Below are 18,607 nucleotides of genomic sequence, written 5' to 3' on the forward strand. Positions count from 1 at the left end.
TGAAATTTGGCCTCCGACGTTGTCTGTTAGGTTGAAATAAAAAAGGCGGGGAGCTGAGTTATATCGTGTGCAGACATTCCACTGTTTCCGTCATCAGCTCTTCCGTTGGACTCAGGGGTGCCCAAAAGGTAGATCGTGATCTACCAGTAGATCACAAAGGCTGTGCAGGTAGATCACATGGTGCCCCTAAAAATATATAATTTATTACAAAAAAGGCATATATGCCACTTGAATTAAGGCAACTTGACTTGACTGATCAAAAACGGCTTGTCAGCTCAAACTCACAATACAATATCTTTTGCTGCGCACAAATGCCAGTAGCATTACAAAGTAATATGCAAAAAGTAAAACATCAATTTTCACCCTTCTAGTATGTGTAAAATTAGCGTCCGTATTACAAAGGTACATTTTCTTTTTTAACGATTTTCAGCAATGGGATAACACATTTCTCTGGGTGTGTGGATCACGTTTAGCTGCAGGGCATTTTGAAAGTGGCTCTCAAAGTCAAAAAAGTGTGGGCGCACCTGCCGGACTCCAGACTGTACGATGAAAGCATTTGGAAATTGCGAGACTCAATGGTATAACGCGAGACAAATTACTACACGACGCCCAAGGTCAGGTCCTCGATAGCTCCGGCCTTCACAAGTTTCGCCAGGAACTGCTTTTCTTTCACTAGGTTATGATCGGTCATCGCTGACATTTTCAGGTCGTCGTAGTAGTGCAAAGCGGCGTGCGGGTCGCTCATGTCGTAGCCAAAACCAGCCACCGCCACTCGGTCACAGTGGTGGAGGGCCATCGTTATGGCAATTGCCCCTGTGGTGGGAACATTGCCGGCCCAGAGGCTCTGACTCCAAACGGGCAAACAATCATGGTACGGCATGCCGATGAGCTGGAAAGAGGCCTCCTTGATAAAGTAGGGGTTCAGGATCCGCATGTCGGCTGGCTTTCTTGGTACGTGCTGTGCCACTGGCTTCCAGAATCGCACTGTATCGGGCACCGTCTTCGAGACCATATGTCGAAACCACTCCAGGTCGTCCGGGTGAAAAGCCGAGAGGACAAACAGCGACCGGTCCTCGATCTGCTCCGTCTTCTTGGGGCAGCTTGTGGGGTAAAAGATGCGCATGGTGGTCTCGGAGCCCACGTCCGTCTCGTACCCTTTCACCGGCGCCGCGTTCAGCCTCACGACGACGTCGAACGCGTCGATCGCGTGGCCCAGAGACTTGTTGGTCAGAATACCTCCGTTGCCGACGACGACGCAGCTCTTGCTTTCCAAACCGTCCAGCTCCTCCCCTAAACCGTAGCGGCCTCCTGTAGCCGAAATAATGTCCTCTAGGACCTTCTCCGAAGACTTGACTCCGAACGGAAGGCCACACTCTCGGATGTCGGGGAATCGCGTGAAGTTCGAATCGAGGAACATGGGAACGGGCACGGATCCAAAACCTGGGTACAGGGCGGCGACCTTGGAAGAGGCAGAGCCAAGCGTCCGATCACCGACTGTCCTCTCTTCGTCGTGACGTGTCCTGCCTTCATCGTGACGCGTCCTGCCTTCGTCGTGACGCGTCCTCCGCTCCGAGCCCCTCGTGGCCCAGAAGACACCCAGGGCCGCCAGAATGAAGCCAAAGATTCCCAGCGAGACGATGCGCACGGCCTTCCTCCTAGGACGCATGATCTTAGAAGACTGGGGCCGTTAGAGAGAGAGAGAGAGAGAGAGAGAGAGAGAGAGAGAGAGAGAGAGAGAGAGAGAGAGAGAGCGCCCCCTCTGGTGATGGTTTCACGGTGAGGTGCACAGTATCTAGGTGCACTTAAATAGTTCTATTTAATTGGAGCGCTGATATTAGATGGCTCAAATCTCTATTGCTGATTACTTCGTGTAGAACTGTGGCAGTACCAATTAGAGCTTAAGTTAAACCGGGAAGCTTTGACTTCTGTCACTAAACCTGTAGAAAACCCCAGTTATATATCCTCCGACTAGGCTTGTCATGATGACTACGCCAGTCAGATCTATCCATATATGGGTTCTACCATATCTATCTGATATCAGCACTAGGTCAATCTGGACCAAATATAGGGATTATCACACTAGACGTGTCATATCCTTCTACCCTAATGGAAAGGGGGTACACATGAGCACATGGCCGTTTATCCGTGCTCCTTCTCCTACCAAACCACTCCGTTAGCACACATCTGTCCATGCACTAAACATCCTGCACGCCACCCGGATCCATATGCACTACATCGCTTCCCCACAGCTGCCATATTTAGTGTACGAATATGATTTTTGTCACACTGTTATTGCACATTTCGCTGTGATGCAAATGGCAAATGACAGTACAGTACAGTACAGTACAGTACAGTACAGTACAGTACAGTACAGAGAAGAACAGCACAGGGAAGTACAGTACAGTAGCGCACAGTACAGTAAAGCACAGCACAGCACAGCACAGCACAGCACAGCACAGTACAGCACAGTACAGTACAGTACAGTACAGTACAGCAAAGCACAGCACAGAGAAGAACAGCACAGGGAAGTACAGTACAGTGCAGCACAGGGAAGGACACTACAGCATAGGGAAGTACAGTACAGTACAAAGGAGTAGACTACTGCACAGTACGATACAGTACAGTACAGTACAGTACAGTACAGTACAGTACAGTACAGCAGGGATACTCAAATAGATTTACCTGTGGGCCACATTACAAAAATGGCAAGGGGCCAGGGGCCAGTAGATAAAATTACGACATTAATGATACTTGATAACTTCTCTCTTTCAATTGCTTTAAATGTATCAAAGTACAATGTGCATGCACACAATATGTAAATAAATAAATGTGTTACATTTTCTTGCATAAACACAAAGAGCTGTTTCCATAACTGCACAAATTATTGCACATAACATGAGTAGCTGTTATAATAACATAATAACATAACATGAGTAGCTCTTTGCCTGCCTGCCTGCCTGCCTGCCTGCCTGTCTGTCTGTCTGTCAATGAGTAGCTGTCTTACTGTCTGCCTGTCTATGAGTAGCTGTCTGCCTGCCTGTCTATGAGTAGCTGTCTGTCTGCCTGCCTGCCTGTCCAATTGTCCATGAGTAGCTGTCTGTCTGCCTGTCTGAGTAGCTGTCTGCCTGCCTGCCTAATTGTCCATGAGTAGCTGTCTGTCTGCCTGTCTATGAGTAGCTGTCTGTCTGCCTGTCTATGAGTAGCTGTCTGCCTTCCTGCCTGTCCAATTGTCCATGAGTAGCTGTCTGTCTGTCTATGAGTAGCTGTCTGCCTGCCTGCCCAATTGTCTATGAGTAGCTGTCTGTCTGTCTATGAGTAGCTGTCTGCCTTCCTGCCTGTCCAATTGTCCATGAGTAGCTGTCTGTCTGTCTATGAGTAGCTGTCTGCCTTCCTGCCTGTCCAATTGTCCATGAGTAGCTGTCTGCCTGCCTGTCCAATTCTCCATGAGTAGCTGCAGTCTGTCTGCCTGTCTATGAGTAGCTGTCTGACTGCCTGCCTGTCCAATTCTCCATGAGTAGCTGTCTGTCTGTCTGCCTGTCTATGAGTAGCTGTCTGCCTGCCTGCCAGCCAGCAAGTTGGTTAACAGAAAATAAATTGTTATGGCTGAGTAAAATAAAATACAATAAACACAATTTGCCTGAAAATAGATTACCCAGCTATGACCTTTTTCATGAAAAAAAATGAGTAGTGATATGGCTGACTGAGTAAAATAAAACAATCTACCTGAAAATAGATAGCTATAAGTGAAGAGCCATTTCCGCAATTTCCATTTCCGCAATTTCCTCAATTTCCATTTCCACCATTTCCGCAATTACCATTTCCGCAATTTCCATTTCCACAATTACAATTTCCGCAATTTCCATTTCCGCAATTTCCATTTCCATTTCCAACTATTAATGGCAGCTGGATTTCATCATTCAAATAAAATAGAATTCTGTCCGTTTAGCTATAAGATTATGTCAGGGAATAGGGATACACAGTATATGTCTTTCATTTGCATTGCATCTCCCCCCCCCCAAGATTTTATTTTCGTTCGAGTAATAGTACAACTCTAATAGTATTACTTATAATAATGTAATTAAAGATAACTTCATTCAGATTTATTTATTTTTATTTCATTTTCCAGATTTTTTTTCTTCTTTTTTTTTGATTTTCATTGGTGGGCCAGTCATAATGGTCCCGCGGGCCTGATGTGGCCCGCGGGCCTGAGGTTGAGTATCACTGCAGTACAGTACAGTACAGTACAGTACAGTACAGTACAGTACAGTACAGTACAGAGGACTACAGTACAGTACAGTACAGTACAGTACAGTACAGAGGACTACAGTACAGCACAGCACAGCACAGTACAGTATACTATTCCCGCTAGGTTGCCATATTTGCGACATCCAAGCAACTTGGTATATAGAAACATTGCCACTTGCCATGCTTGCTTTTATACGGAAATAAATACAAGCAAAACAAAAAAGCAACTGGGTATACGAAAACATCATGGGTTGCCATGTTACTTTTCCAAGTAAGAAAAAGAAAGAAAAAAAAGCAGTATCGCCCTCCCGCTATTGCCTTCTTCCCATTTACGACGCGTGGTGCTAGGATGAGCGTGCCAAAGGTCCCGCGAAATTCTAGTGTCATATAACCCAACGTGCTAGTTGAATATGTCATGTAGCCCAACGTCCTATACCCCCATGTATGAGACTATATTCAATGAACAACTCTCCCAGATCCGATAATATGAATGGAAGTGAGAGTCTTCGTTACAGCCACCCCAGATTTCCCGTTGAAATCTATACCGTATCAAGAGGACTCGAACAATTTCCCTTTCTTTCGGATAGGTTCTAACAGGCCTGATGGTTATCCGGCTGACGATCTGTGTATATGCTCAGACAATCCAAGATCTCTGGCGATAAAATGCACCCTCAATATTATAAACTTTGGTTTGGCTGTGCGGCAGGAGATATAAAGTGTCTTCTTACATTCTGACAGTTTTCTGAAAAAGCTATGTTTCTATGTCAGTCATTCTTTGATTTTTCAATAGCTAAAGCATAACATAATGCTACCACCAAAAGGGGTTCCCATGCCCAAAATGGGTTAAAACGCACATGCGAGGCCGATGTTCCCTCTTGCGGCTCCTGTCCCGTCTCGTTTTAGAACTGAATCCAATTGTTTTGAATAATAATATTAAGAAGAGTCGCCAATCAGCCAAAAAGGCTATAAAATAAAGCAAGGTATTTGCTTTATTTTCTTAAACGGTATTTAAAGTTTTTAAACGGTAGCCATCAAATCCAGAGTAATATGTAATATGTGCTATTTTTTTTACAAAGTATAGCCTAAATAGGTATAATATTACTGTTTTGGCAGAGTAATACCGTACTTTACTCGTTACTGGAAAAAGTTACAATATTACAGTAACATGTAACTCGTTACTGCCCAACACTGGCTGTCATAAATGTTTGGAATGGATATTGTTTTTTTTAAAGTATATATTATCAAAGACGTTTTACTCTAGGAAGGTGAAATCAGACTCCCCATTCATTATATATATATAGTACAAACACACACACACACACACACACACACACACACACACACAAAGGAGGTCTCTCGAAGGAGCCCTTTCTCTCTTTCCCACCTTTTAACGAAACAGAGCTCAGAGCTCGCTGTGGGATCAATTAAGTGAAAGTCACTCCCACGCTACAAGAGCCATTACCTAAACCAACGGGTTATACCTCTGCGAGTTGCACAAATGACCCGTACACGGGCGGTCCATTGAAATGAGGGATTGGGAAATGGTTCAAACTATAAATAACTGTCACGTTCTGTCACCAGAACGCCCCATGCCTGGTCCGCCACCCTTATGTTCTCTCCTAAACTTATGCATTCCCCTCCTCCACCCTATACCTGAGAGACAGTTTCCTCCTGGGAACACAGCTGTGGACTATTGTGACCAATTATTGACTCTGTGATTTAAAGTGGCGTGTTTGCTGGACTTATCTCTGTGTCGGATTATAGTTTGGTGTTATTACTCCAGCTTTGCGCTGCTGTTCCTGTATATGTTTTATATATAGTTCCTGCCCTGTGTGGCGTATATATCCTGTGTTCTTTTGATCCTATATAAGTTAAGTAAAGTGTTTTATATACCCGTCATTCTTGCGTGTTCGATCTCCTGCTTGGTTCCGCACACACATACTCCGGGTCGGCAGCCTGACAGTATAACACTTATTTTTATTTATTTTACAGGGCAGTGAAATGCCGGTATAGATAAGGCCCGCATTGAGAGTGTAAGTTTACACCCAGCCAGGCCATAATAATGACAACGTGCTTATATACCTCATCAGTGTCTGAAACCTATACTCCCCCCAGTTATGACCAGAGGCCACTGCAATCGAAAGTGCTGTGTGTGTGCGTGTGCTGTGTGTGTGCGTGCGTGCGTGCAGGCTGGGCAGGTCTATACCAAAGACTCAAAGAGAAAGACAAGATGCCTCCCTGCTTGGTATACTCAGAATCAAGGGTTGCCTTAAAACCCATTTTGGGAGCGGGGGAGCCCCTTTTGGTGTTATAGCATCATGTTATGCTTTAGCTATTGAAAAATAGCAGATCTACAAGCTCGTAGCGCGCCACCGAGTGGCGCGCTACGAGCTTGTAGGTCTGCTATATTTTGAAAAATCGTGAAAATGTGCCTCAAATCTTTGGACATTTTAACTCAAATCTTTGCTTCTGGGGAGGTCCCTGGAACAACATATTTTCACAAATACATAGAATTTGTGGGGTCCTTGACATGAAATATTGAGAACCACCGATATAGAAACAGAGGTTTTTTTCAGAAAACTGTCAAAATTTAGAAGACATTCTTTTTAAGCCACCTCGCGCTACAGAAACAGGAGATGGGCTCTTGCCCTGTGGGCCTCAAGGCTCAGTTATACACTAACAACAAACAACAAATCGACACAAAATAATCCTATTAGTCCGATTAACCACTTAACCCCGCGTTATACTTTGTTGCACAATGGTGGGCGGGAGCGTGCACAATACAGTGAAGCCATAATATTTACACAGTACAGTACAGACCTCGCCAGAGAACCATGAGGGTAGTGTGTGATACAATGTTTCTGATGGTTTGGCAAATGACGGAGAGTCGGTAACCAAATGGACCCTTAGATATTTAACTGTTGCAAGTGTAAAGATCAAGGCACAGTTGGGAGGAAACGCATCGACTCACTGGCCTTGGAACGTCACTATAATGTTGCTTCCGGAGAGGGAAGTCTGGAGCTCTCTGGTGGAGCTGTTGCCCCCCTTGCGACCCGACTACGGATAAGCGGTTGAAGATGGATGGATGGACGGAGTGTAAAATGAAACCGAGTGGGAGTAGTTGACCCCCCATACGAGTCCATTTGGTTTTGTCATTTTGATCAATGTTTTGCCAGCCTGTTATCTCTCCTATACAGTATGGTGCCGACATCAATGCACCATACTGTACATACAGCAGCAGAAAAAAAAAGTTTTGGGCGGGTCTGAGAGGCAAAATCTCATCGAATGGTGGTCCGTGGTTCAAATGCAGGATAAAATAAATCAACCTTGATATGAAAGAGGTTGAAAAACCCACTGAGGTAGACCCCTAGGGGACCCCTATACACAGAGCCCTAGGGGACCCCTATACACATAAGACGACCTGGGGGACCCCCCTACACATGTGTCGTTCCAACTCTTCACGCTTTCCTGACGCTTTCCTTGAAGGTTCTCTGAAAAAAATGCATGTTTTATTCACCGATTAGCCGAACGCTAATTCTATACTGCTTTGCTATACTGAAAAAAGAAGGGTCACTCCTCGACACTTTACAGCAGAGGAACTCTATCAATTCACACTGACCGTCATTGCCTGAATTGCCAATAGCAGGACATGTAAATGGTGAATGGTTTATATAGCGCTCGCCGAACCCCTGAACCACTGCCGCCCATGTAAAGTTCTCAAACTGCACATCCGTATAATGGGAGTTTAAACAATTTCGACCCGAGACCGATTCTACAAAATGTCTTCTAAACCCCACGTTTCCATGTCAGTCGTTCTCAAACGTTTTCATTCATTCCAAAAATATATGATATTGGCCACCGACCCCCATCTGAAAATATGTTTTTCCAGGGACCCGGCCCCCAGAATGCTTAAAGATGGAGTGATAAAGTGATAAAGATTTGACTGTCAAGGGTTCATCCTTCAGGAAGAAACCCTAAATACAAAGTTAATACACCATTGCACATAAAAAAAAGCCTCATAGACACATGGAAAAACTGGAAAAATACAAAGATTGTAGCACTCCCTCTTTAGCCCATTTTGGGGCGGGAACCCCTTTTGGTGTTTTAAACATTGTTATAATTTAGCTATTGAAAAAAAGCAGATCTACAAGCTCATAGCGCGGCACCGAGTGCCGCGCTACGAGCTTGTAGGTTTGCTATTTTTGAAAAATCGTGAAAATGTGGCCCAAATGTTTGAATATATTATTTCAAAGCGAACGTTTTTAACTCAAATCTTTGCTTCTGGGGGGAAACATCATATTTTCAGATGGGGGTCGGCAGCAAATTACATACATTTTTGGGGGTCCTTGACATGAAAATGTTTGAGAACCGCTGATATAGAAACATGAGTTTTTCAGAAAACTGAGATTTTCTTTTTTTAATTTCGACGTCAGGTCTAAATGGGTTTAATGAAGTACTGTCACCTCATAGTACACATGAAAAACTGGAAAAATACAAAATTGTGACACTAAACACTAAAACCACAAGCTTAAACCACAAAGTGGTTAAGCTATAATGCTGCCGTGTTGTGTGACAGCGTGACATAGCATTACGCAGACTGAAGATCCCCAATGTGATCAGATCTTATTACAGAGGAGAAGCTCAGCCCTGGGACTGAGAGGAGGTAAAAGGCTTCATGGGCAATTTTTAGCTTCCTTATCCCATTCTGACCTGAGATCAGATTAAAAAAAATGTCTTCTACATCCTGACAGTTTTCCATTCTGACCTGAGATCAGATTCTAAAAAAATGTCTTCTACATCCTGACAGTTTTCCATTCTGACCTGAGATCAGATTCTAAAAAATGTCTTCTACATCCTGACAGTTTTCCATTCTGACCTGAGATCAGATTCTAAAAAATGTCTTCTACATCCTGACAGTTTTCCATTCTGACCTGAGATCAGATTAAAAAAAATGTCTTCTACATCCTGACAGTTTTCCATTGTGACCTGAGATCAGATTCTAAATTCTAAAAATAGCAGACCTACAAGCTCGTAGCGCGCTACGACCTTGTAGATCTGCTATTTTTCAATAGCTAAAGCATAACCTAATGCTAACACCAAAATGGGTTCCCGTTCAGAATGGGTTATCAATATTGAATTAGCATCGATTAGTAAAGCGGAGCACAGCGCAACGCTGGCCAGCCAGCAGAGCTCAATGGCTAGTGGTGGAAAAAGTACACAATTGTCTTACCTAAGTAAAAGTGTCAACACTGCAATTTAGAACTACTTCGTTACAAGTAAAAGTACGGAATTGAAAATGTACTTGAGTACAAAAGTACAAAAGCATCAGAATGTACTTAAAGTACTAAAAGTACCGACATGTATAGCGTTGAAGTGGTTAGTGTACGTTTTCTAGTCAAAATTGAAATCTCCGAAGTAAAACTCTCAAATAATTGTAGTGAAGTGAAAGTACACATTTTGGCTCCGAGATGTAGTGGAGTAGAAGTCAAAGTACTGGAAATGGGAAATGCTCAAGTAAAGTACAAATACCTCAAACTTGTACTTAAGTACAGTGCCTAAGTAAAAGTACTTAGTTACTTTCCACCACTGCCAATGGCTATAGCCTTCTAACAATAGGATTCCATTCCTCCAGTGGACACAAAAGGTCCCGCACGGGAGATGACCGAGCAAAAAATGTAATCCTTTTATGCTGAGATCTGTGTTGCCAGATCTTGCGAGAGGGAAACAAGTGTCCAGGTCTACGAAAACTAGCCTGGGCACCATTTCATTTAGGGTATATGATCCTGTCGGGAGCGGATGATATCGTTACGTCATGTTGTAGTGTTGTTTTGTATAGTCGACAGGCAGGAACAACAGGCGGCAACTTCCTTTTCCCCTCAAACCGATTTTTCTCAATAAAAGCTACAGGCTATAGACGAGAGCTTTTATTGAGAGGTGGTGGAAAGCCTGGTGAGGCGAGGTTAACGAAAACAAGCCCAAAAGAAGCGACCGAGAGGACATTAATCACCTAAACCGTTTAGACCTGAGCTCGATTCTATACAAATGCCTTCTAAATCCTGGCAGTTTTCTGAGAACCCTGCATGTTTCTGTGTGTCAGTCGCTCTCAAACATTTTCATGTCAAGGACCCGCAAAAAGATATGCAATTGGCTGCCGACCCCCGTCTGAAAATATGTTGTTCCAGGGATATCCCCAGAAGCAAAGATTTGAGTTAAAAAACGTTCACTGTGAAAGAATATATAATTCAAAGTTTTAGGCCACATTTTCACGATTTTTCTAAAAGAGCAGACCTACAAGCTCATGCCGCGCTACGAGCTTGTAGATTTGCTATTTTTCCAATAGCTAACGTTTAACTTAATGCTTAAAGCACCAAAAGATATTTCATGACTATAACATTAGTCATGGAAATGTGGTCTCACTTCCTTCCTGGACTACAAGTCCCACCTCCACTCAGCCTCCCCCACTCTCCACAAGGAGGGACAGTTCACCAAAGCACTATGGTCATTGTAGGAATTCAGCTATATCCAGTCAAAACCCTGTAGTCAAACACACAGGCACAGAATTATTCTGGCCATATAGGGTGCAAATTTCAAATTGTACTACCATTATCTACAAATACCATTACCATTGAGTGACTGCAGTTTCTTTCTGCGGTGAAAGAATGGAGGTTTCAGTTCTGCTCTATAGGGAGTACATCGTGTGGGTTTTGCTGATGCAGGAACCAAGAAGCCGGTTTCACTGCTCTTTACTTATGTACACCATCACCAAAAACCAAAGTGACTTCAATGACAATGTGTTGTTAGAGAGAATGTCCTCAGGCCACTGACACTACAGAATGCAATGGAACGGAATTCAATTCAATCATTTGTCACCCATCTTTTGCCTATTATAGTCCTGGCATTTGTCACATTTCTACAAAGTCAGCAAAGTGCCATCAAGAAAATAGAAACATAGGTATTTCAGAAAACTGTCAGTGTTTTAGAAGATTTAGAAGGGCCTAAATGGGTTAACCACTAAATACTCAGTTGACCGGAGTCCCGCAGGGATCTATACTTGGTGGTGGTACATTCCTTTCCCCCCCCCCCCCCCTCTCTATTACGTGTGCACACCAAATCTCTACAAAAATCTACAAAACCGGGCCGAATGTCCATCCATCCATCTTCAACCACTTATCCGTAGTCTGGTCGCGGGGGGGCGACAGCTCCACCAGAGATCTCCAGACTTCCCTCTGAGTCTCCAGAGCAACATTAGTGACTTCCTCCTCCTGGGCGTTCCAAGGCCAGTGAGTCCATGTGTTTGCTCCAACTGGGCCTTGTTGGTCTGCCCCCGGGGGGGGTCTCCTCCCAGTGGCCGTGGGACGTATACCTCAAGGACCTCCCTATAGGGAGACGCCCGAGAGGCATCCTAACAAGATGCCCCCGAAACACCTAAGCTTGGCTCCTTTCCAGGCAAAGAAGCAGCGACTCGTCAAGAGAGTATACTCGGAGTAGAGTCGGGCCTCAGTGGTTCAATAAATACAGGTTATACACAGTTGTACTAATGAAAAACAGAAGGTACAGGTTGGACCACTATACTGTGTCTGCGATGTACTACTTGTACAGTGTTGTTTTTGACAGCACATTTGGATTTTAGTCTTTTGAATAGTTTTAATTTGGTTTTAGTCACATTTTAGTCACCAGGAATGTCTTAGGTCTAGTTTTAGTCGACTAAATATCATAAAGATTTTTGTCGACTAAATCTACAGTTGATTTAGTCGACTAAAATGTATTTTGGCGGGCCTTGATGCCGCCGTAATGGCTGATCTTACAACTTACAGCTTGTAGATTGGCTATTTTCAGCATGCAACAAAGTGTAAAATGACTTATACTGGATCTCTTGTCCACTAGTCCCTTTCTAACATTTTAGTCTAGTTTTTAATGTGTTGACCAAATCGACAGTATATATTTAGTCATAGTTTTAGTCATCATATAGCTTAGTTTTCATTTAGTTTCTGACTGTTCGGTTTAGTTTGTCAGTGGATATTATTTTTTCGTCATAGCTTTATTCGACGAAAACAACACTGACTGTTGTGTAGATGAACTGCATTGATCCCATCGTCACGTATAGGATCAATGCAGGGGATCGCCGACATGCTCTCCTTCAGCATCGTTCTATTTTTATGACCGACTGCTGGGTTATTTTGGTCTCAGCCTCGGCTAGGGCTGACACGTGACGTTACAAAAAAAATGATTTAATTGAACATTGGGAACGTCACACACTTTGTATTCCGTTTGCCTTTTTTTAGGCGTCGTGATCACAAATTGCACAGGGGCCAGTGGTGGAAAGTAACTAAGCACTTTTTACCTAAGTACTGTACTTAAGTACACTTTTGAGGTATTTCTACTTCACTTGAGCATTTCCAATTTCCAATGCTTTTACTTCTACTCCATTACATCTCAGAGCCAAAATCTGTACTTTTAGGGGCAGATTCATACTCCTATTTTAGAGCCGGATAAAAGTCGGTTCGGCTCTGTAGAGCCTACAATGTGACGTCATTTGAGGTTCGGGGGGCCTATAGTCCTTCCATGCACCAGAAGTATACCCCCCCCCCCCCCAGCCCTGGCAGAGTAGTTCTGGAGTAGTTCCAACGGATTTTTGCCCTATAGTGGGACTGATCGAGGGTAGCTACTGGGACCTAAGTCGGGACTTGATCACCCCTCAGGGTTGCCTGAGTGAGGGGTATGATGTTGGAAGACCCGAAACCCCCGTTGACCTCAGGATACATCACTGAGGATACGTCCCAGGTTGCATCCATGCGATGTATTTTTTTAGTTATTTGAAAACTTGAGTCACTATAGTTAATTTTGATTAGAAAACATACATTAACCACTTCAACCCTATACATTTGGGCCATTTGAAAATAGCCGATCTACAAGCTTGTAGATCTTGTATAGAGCTTGTAGATCGGCTATTTTCAATTGATTTTGTACACATTTTGAACTTGTGAAATGGCACATTCTGCACAATTTTACTTTCAGTACTTTAAGTACATTTTAATGCCGATACGGTTACTTGTAATGAAGTAGTTCTAAATTGCAGTATTATGGTATTCATGGAGAATTATTCATATTTATATGTTCTTGTGTGTTGCGTTCCTCCTGAGACGACAATTCAATATTTGCTGAAGCTGCAGAACTATACAGAAGAGTAATATAAACTTCAACTGTATGAATATATACATTTTTATCCGCAAGCCTAAAAAAAAGCCCAAAAAATAGATTGACAAGCGCACAACAACGTGCCGCAGACGTCGCTTGTAGATGTAGGCTATTTCTCGCTGCACGACACAGAGGGGGCCCTATCCCTAAACTTATTTGCCCTTTTTTTTTTTACCGTTTTGAAAAACATTTTAAAATAATTCAACAAGCCGATCTATACATCGACATGCATGTTTGTGAGAGATTGATTGGCTGTTTTAACAATTTGAAAAGGTTTTTCCACAATAGTATATAAAACATGGCAAATAAGCATAGGGTTAAGGGGTGGCACCAGATGGGAACCACGCATAAAACTATAATTCTAATACCTAAACCAAATGTCTAAATGTCCACTCCCAAACGGGTCCCCCGGGTCCTCCCCCCCACCCCCCCCACACACAACTAAAACAAATCAGGGATCTTCCTTCTTTTCAATTACAGCATAGAGGCGTGTGTGTGTGTGTGTGTGTGTGTGTGTGTGTGTGTGTGTGTGTGTGTGTGTGTGTGTGTGTGTGTGCGCGCGCGTGCACGTGTGCGTGTGCGTGTGTGTGTGTGTGCGAGTGTGTGTGTGTGACATCCACAGCCCACTGCTGAGTCAATGTCAACAGAATGGAAACGCTTACTCCACAAATACTCCACCGCCCCTCCCCTCCCCTCCCCTCCCCTCCCTCCCAAACACAGACCCACATCCACAAATAAAGACCCCCGCCCCTCCCCTCCACTGGGCCCGTACTGAACCGAGCAACACTCGCCCACCACAACATCACACACATTTAACCCACTAACCCATTTTGACCTGAGATCACATTCTAAAAAAATGTCTGTTTGAAAATGACACGTTTTCTGAAAAAGCTATGTTTCTATAATGTCAGTCGTTCTTCGGTTTTTCAAAAATAGCAGACCTATACAAGCTCGTAGCGTGCCACTCGGTGGCGCGCTACGAGCTTGTAGATCTGCTATTTTTCAATAGCTAAAAAGCATAACAATATTAACACCAAAAGGGGTTCCCGCCCCAAAATGGGTTAAAGGCGTATGCATACGGTTTTAGGTGATCAAACTTCACCCATTTAGGCCCGACGTCGATAAATAAGAAAAACGTTCGCTCTGAAAGAATATATATATTCAAAGATTTGGGCCGCATTTCTACGATTTTTCAAAAAAATAGCAGACCTACAAGCTCGTAGCGCGCCACTCGGTGGCGCGCTACGAGCTTGTAGATCTGCTATTTTCCAATAGCTAAAGTATAGCATAATGCTTAGTCAAAACACCAAAAAAAGGGGTCCAGAACGGGTCAAGGTGACCGCACCGAAAATTACAACATGACGACATGCCGCCTGCAGCCTCGGTGGTATTAGCAGGGGTTGACACTAAAGGTCTCATGAGGCGCTTGTTCGGTCGGGCAAGTATACAGGTCACGTTCTTCATCCTTGCCCACGTGTCATTATGGCCCAATTGCCTGAAGAGTATAAATCGTCCATTTATAAGAATGATACAATTTGAATCACTGTTCAATTCGTCACTTTTTTTTCCCTCCGTTTTGTTGTGCGTGATAAAAACTAATTGTGGTGCAACTCCCCCCCCCCCCCCCCCTCCCTCTCTCTCTCATTAGAAGGCAACAGTGCAGCACTATCCCTCTCTCGGTTTCTGGCACAACAGCGCCCCCTACTGGTACTCATAGTCATGTACTGGTGCTCATTAAAACGTCACATATAGGTGAACACGGACATTGCTGTTCCTTGGAGTGGTTGCACCACTCAAAAAATGTCATACCTCAATTTGTATTGTATGCCAAATATACCTACATAGCTATATGACTATGAGTTTCTAGAGTTGTTCAGATATATACCGATACTGGTATCGGTTAACTCGGGCCGATACCACCCTCAAGTACTTGTACTCGGTACCGGCCCCCGGTACTCTGACCCGAGTACCAAAACGTCAAAATGACACTATAGGCTGAACGAATGCAACGGGAGCAAGTCTGTAGATTGGAGGATCCATCTGCATCTATGAGAAAAAGGGGGTAAAATAAGTGTTTACTCAATAAAACATATAGTACCTGTTTCGGTACTCGGTATCGGCGAGTATTAAAAATTAAGTACTTGTACTCGGTCTGAAAATATATCAGGACAACTGTAATGAGTTCACACAAATGTTGAATTTTTAAAGGTAGAGTAAGTGATTTCACTTAATTCAAATATCACTTATTTTTTTGTTTTGTTGTGATAATCCTCTCTAGTATAGAGTGTGCTGACCATATAAGGAGTTCCTCCCTGTCCCCAGTTAACCCCTGGGGGGTCAAAAAACCTTAGGTTTCGTTTTTGACTCTCTATCCTGATTGGACGAAGGCTTAGGTCCCACAGCCAAAAACGAAACCTAAGGTTTTTTGAGTGAAATCACTTACTCTACCTTTAAGTGCAGCAACAGTGAAAACAGCATATTATAATGTAGGTGAACAGTGCTCTTATAGTTTACATTCTACAGACCAGAAGACTTGTGTTGCGTTTATAGACAGTTGCATCCCCCTCTCAAACGAGCACTTGCCCCCGTCGGGCGGGCAACCTGAAAGCCTGCCCAAAGGTTTTATTTACCTGCCATGAAGGGCAGGTGGGAAACCCTAAAGGTTCATTCATAGTCTGGATTTCCGGTGAGCTGACCACCGGAGCTGAAATAACGTTGAGCGGTGGCGAGTAAAAACAGAGAGAAGGGCTGGAGTGGTTGTTTGCTCTTCACCGCGGCTCAGTGACGTCATGTTGTAGTTCGGTGGTCGCCTCACCACTGAAAATCCAGACTATGTATGAATGAGCCTTTAGTGTCAACGTCTGGTAAGCGACCCACCGTTCACCCAAACACACCTCTCTTGTTTTTACTAAAACTAAAACTGTTAAAAAAAAAAGTATGAATAGGCCTTAAGACCTGCATTCTAATTTCTACAAAATGCTTTCCAAATGAGACAGTATAGTTCATCGGAGGTCATCGGATAGGGCCCTCCCTAGTTCCTCCTGCAAACGCGTCTGGTCACGGGGGTGAGCCTTTGCGGCTCGGGCACCTTCGCTCTGGAACTCCCCGTCCTTGGCTCTTATAGATTAGCCTTCTTTTAAAAGTGTTTTTCCTAATATTGTTTTTAAATGTTTTATTGTCTCTGATGTTTTGTTGTTTTTATGTTTTTATGATTACCGTTGTATAACCCGTCTGTAAAGCACTTTGTAACTACAGTCATACGTTTGGAAAGGTGCTATACATTACAAATTAAATTATTTCATTCATTCAAGCGTTTTCGTGCCAAGGACTGCAGCCCAAACCTTTCGGTGTATGCCCGGCTATGCTGTATCTTTCAGTATATGCTCATAGGAATACGACGTGGCTTGTTGTGGCCTCGACATAACCCATTCTGACCTGAGATCAGATTCATACAAGGTTTCCACTGGACACACACTGGTCTGATGAACCCATTCTGACCCGAGATCAGATTCTAAAAATGTCAGTCGTTCTTCGATTTTTCAAAAATAGCAGACCTACAAGCTCGTAGCGCGCCACTCGGTGGCGCGCTATGAGCTTGTAGATCTGCTATTTTTCAATAGCTAAAGCATAACATGATGCTAACACCAGAATGGGTGCCCGTTCAGAATGGGTTAAAATACCCAGGTTAATATTGTATCGGCGGTGACAAAGGCGAATGCTTTGTACTTTACATATATGTATCTGAACACATCTCCACATTCCTAACTAGACTTGAGCTGGATTTAGGTAAAGTGATGATATAATAATAATAATAATAACAACAACAACAACGACACATGTAATTATATCTAACGATGTATACTATAATGTCACCGTGCCAACTTTGTTGAGGCTGGCTGGCAGTGCATTTCCTGAAAAAAGTGAATATTTTGGACATAGTTGATCTCTGCCCCGACAACAACAACGATAACTCTATTAGTCCTTGACTGTTTACAGGCGGAACTGGAGGAATGTTTGGCGTGTTGGGTCGGGGCGGGTGAGTTGCATCGTTACACAGATGGCTATCTCATCCGAAAGCATATAAGCAAGCCGTCTGTCTGTCTGTCTGTCTGTCTGCCTGTCTGTCTGTCTGCACCGTCCGCTGCATGAGTTTCACAAACTACACACGGATCACGGACGGAACATTCTCAGCAATCCAAAGTATAGCTCTCAGGGGGAAAAGACAGAGCGAAGATGAGGATTTGTTACGCCGAGGAGAGCAGAGCCATGCTAACGTAACATTAATCCATTTTGGTGTTTTGAGCATTATGTTGGACTTTAGCTATTTGAAAAATAGCAGATCTACACAAGCTCGTAGCGCGGTTCGGTGCCGCCGCGCTACGAGCTTGTAGATCCGCTTTTCTTTTTTTTTTTTCGTGAAAATCTGCCGCAAATCTCGGAATATATTTGCTCTCACAGCGAACGTTTTTGAGTGGTGCAACCACTCAAAGGAACAGCAATGTCCGTCCTAACCTATGTGACTTTGTTTAGAGTACCAGTAGGGGCAACGGTGGCGCTGTTGTTCCAGAAACAGAGAGAGAGAGAGATAGTGTTGCACTGTTGCCTGCGAATTACAGAGAGAGAGAGAGAGTTGCACCACTCAGTTCACACGGGTGTGATTTTAACTTTGCTTCTGGGTGTGGTTGGGGGGGGGGGGGGGAACACATCTTTTCATATGGGGGTCCGCGGCCAAAAACAGATAATTCCAGGGGTCCTTGGCATGGAAAAGGTTGAGAACCACTGACAAAAACATCTAGGTTTTTCAGAAAACTGTTCAAATCGGCCTCAGGTCTAAATGGGTTAAAGAGGATTAAAAAATTAAAGTAACACCAGCTACAGAATACTGTAACGTGATAGTCTAGATCTATAGATAAGAAACGCCGCATCAGGCATTAACAAGCTTTAACCAATATAAAACTAGTGGTTCTCGACCCATTTTGGTGGTTTTAAGCATTATGCTAGATACTTTAGCTCAGGGTTCCCCAATTCATTTTCCTCAAGGGCCATATTTTGACCTTGGGTACCAGGCTGGGGGCCGAGTCGGCAAGCGCGAGGTCGAGGTCTTGCCCTGAAAATACATTTTCAGGGCAAGACCCCATTTGAAAAGGACCCCCAGTTTGACATGCAG

The 18,607-nt window shown here is 43.7% G+C and overlaps 2 protein-coding genes across 3 annotated transcripts in view; both read right to left on the minus strand.

The window, feature by feature from the left end:
• arhgap17b (Rho GTPase activating protein 17b) overlaps positions 1-18,607 on the minus strand; it is a 90,598-nt gene that overhangs the window by 68,059 nt on the left and 3,932 nt on the right. The window lies entirely within an intron of this gene.
• LOC308324380 (CMP-N-acetylneuraminate-beta-1,4-galactoside alpha-2,3-sialyltransferase-like) lies at positions 599-1,666 on the minus strand (the record flags this gene model as incomplete). Its single annotated transcript, XM_080776424.1, has 1 exon — positions 599-1,666. The coding sequence occupies one exon, from the start codon at positions 1,664-1,666 to the stop codon at positions 599-601; it is 1,068 nt and encodes a 355-aa protein (XP_080632550.1).

The sequence above is a fragment of the Protomyctophum bolini genome, assembly GCF_963924005.1.
Source record: "Protomyctophum bolini genome assembly, chromosome: 11".
NCBI lineage: Eukaryota > Metazoa > Chordata > Actinopteri > Myctophiformes > Myctophidae > Protomyctophum > Protomyctophum bolini.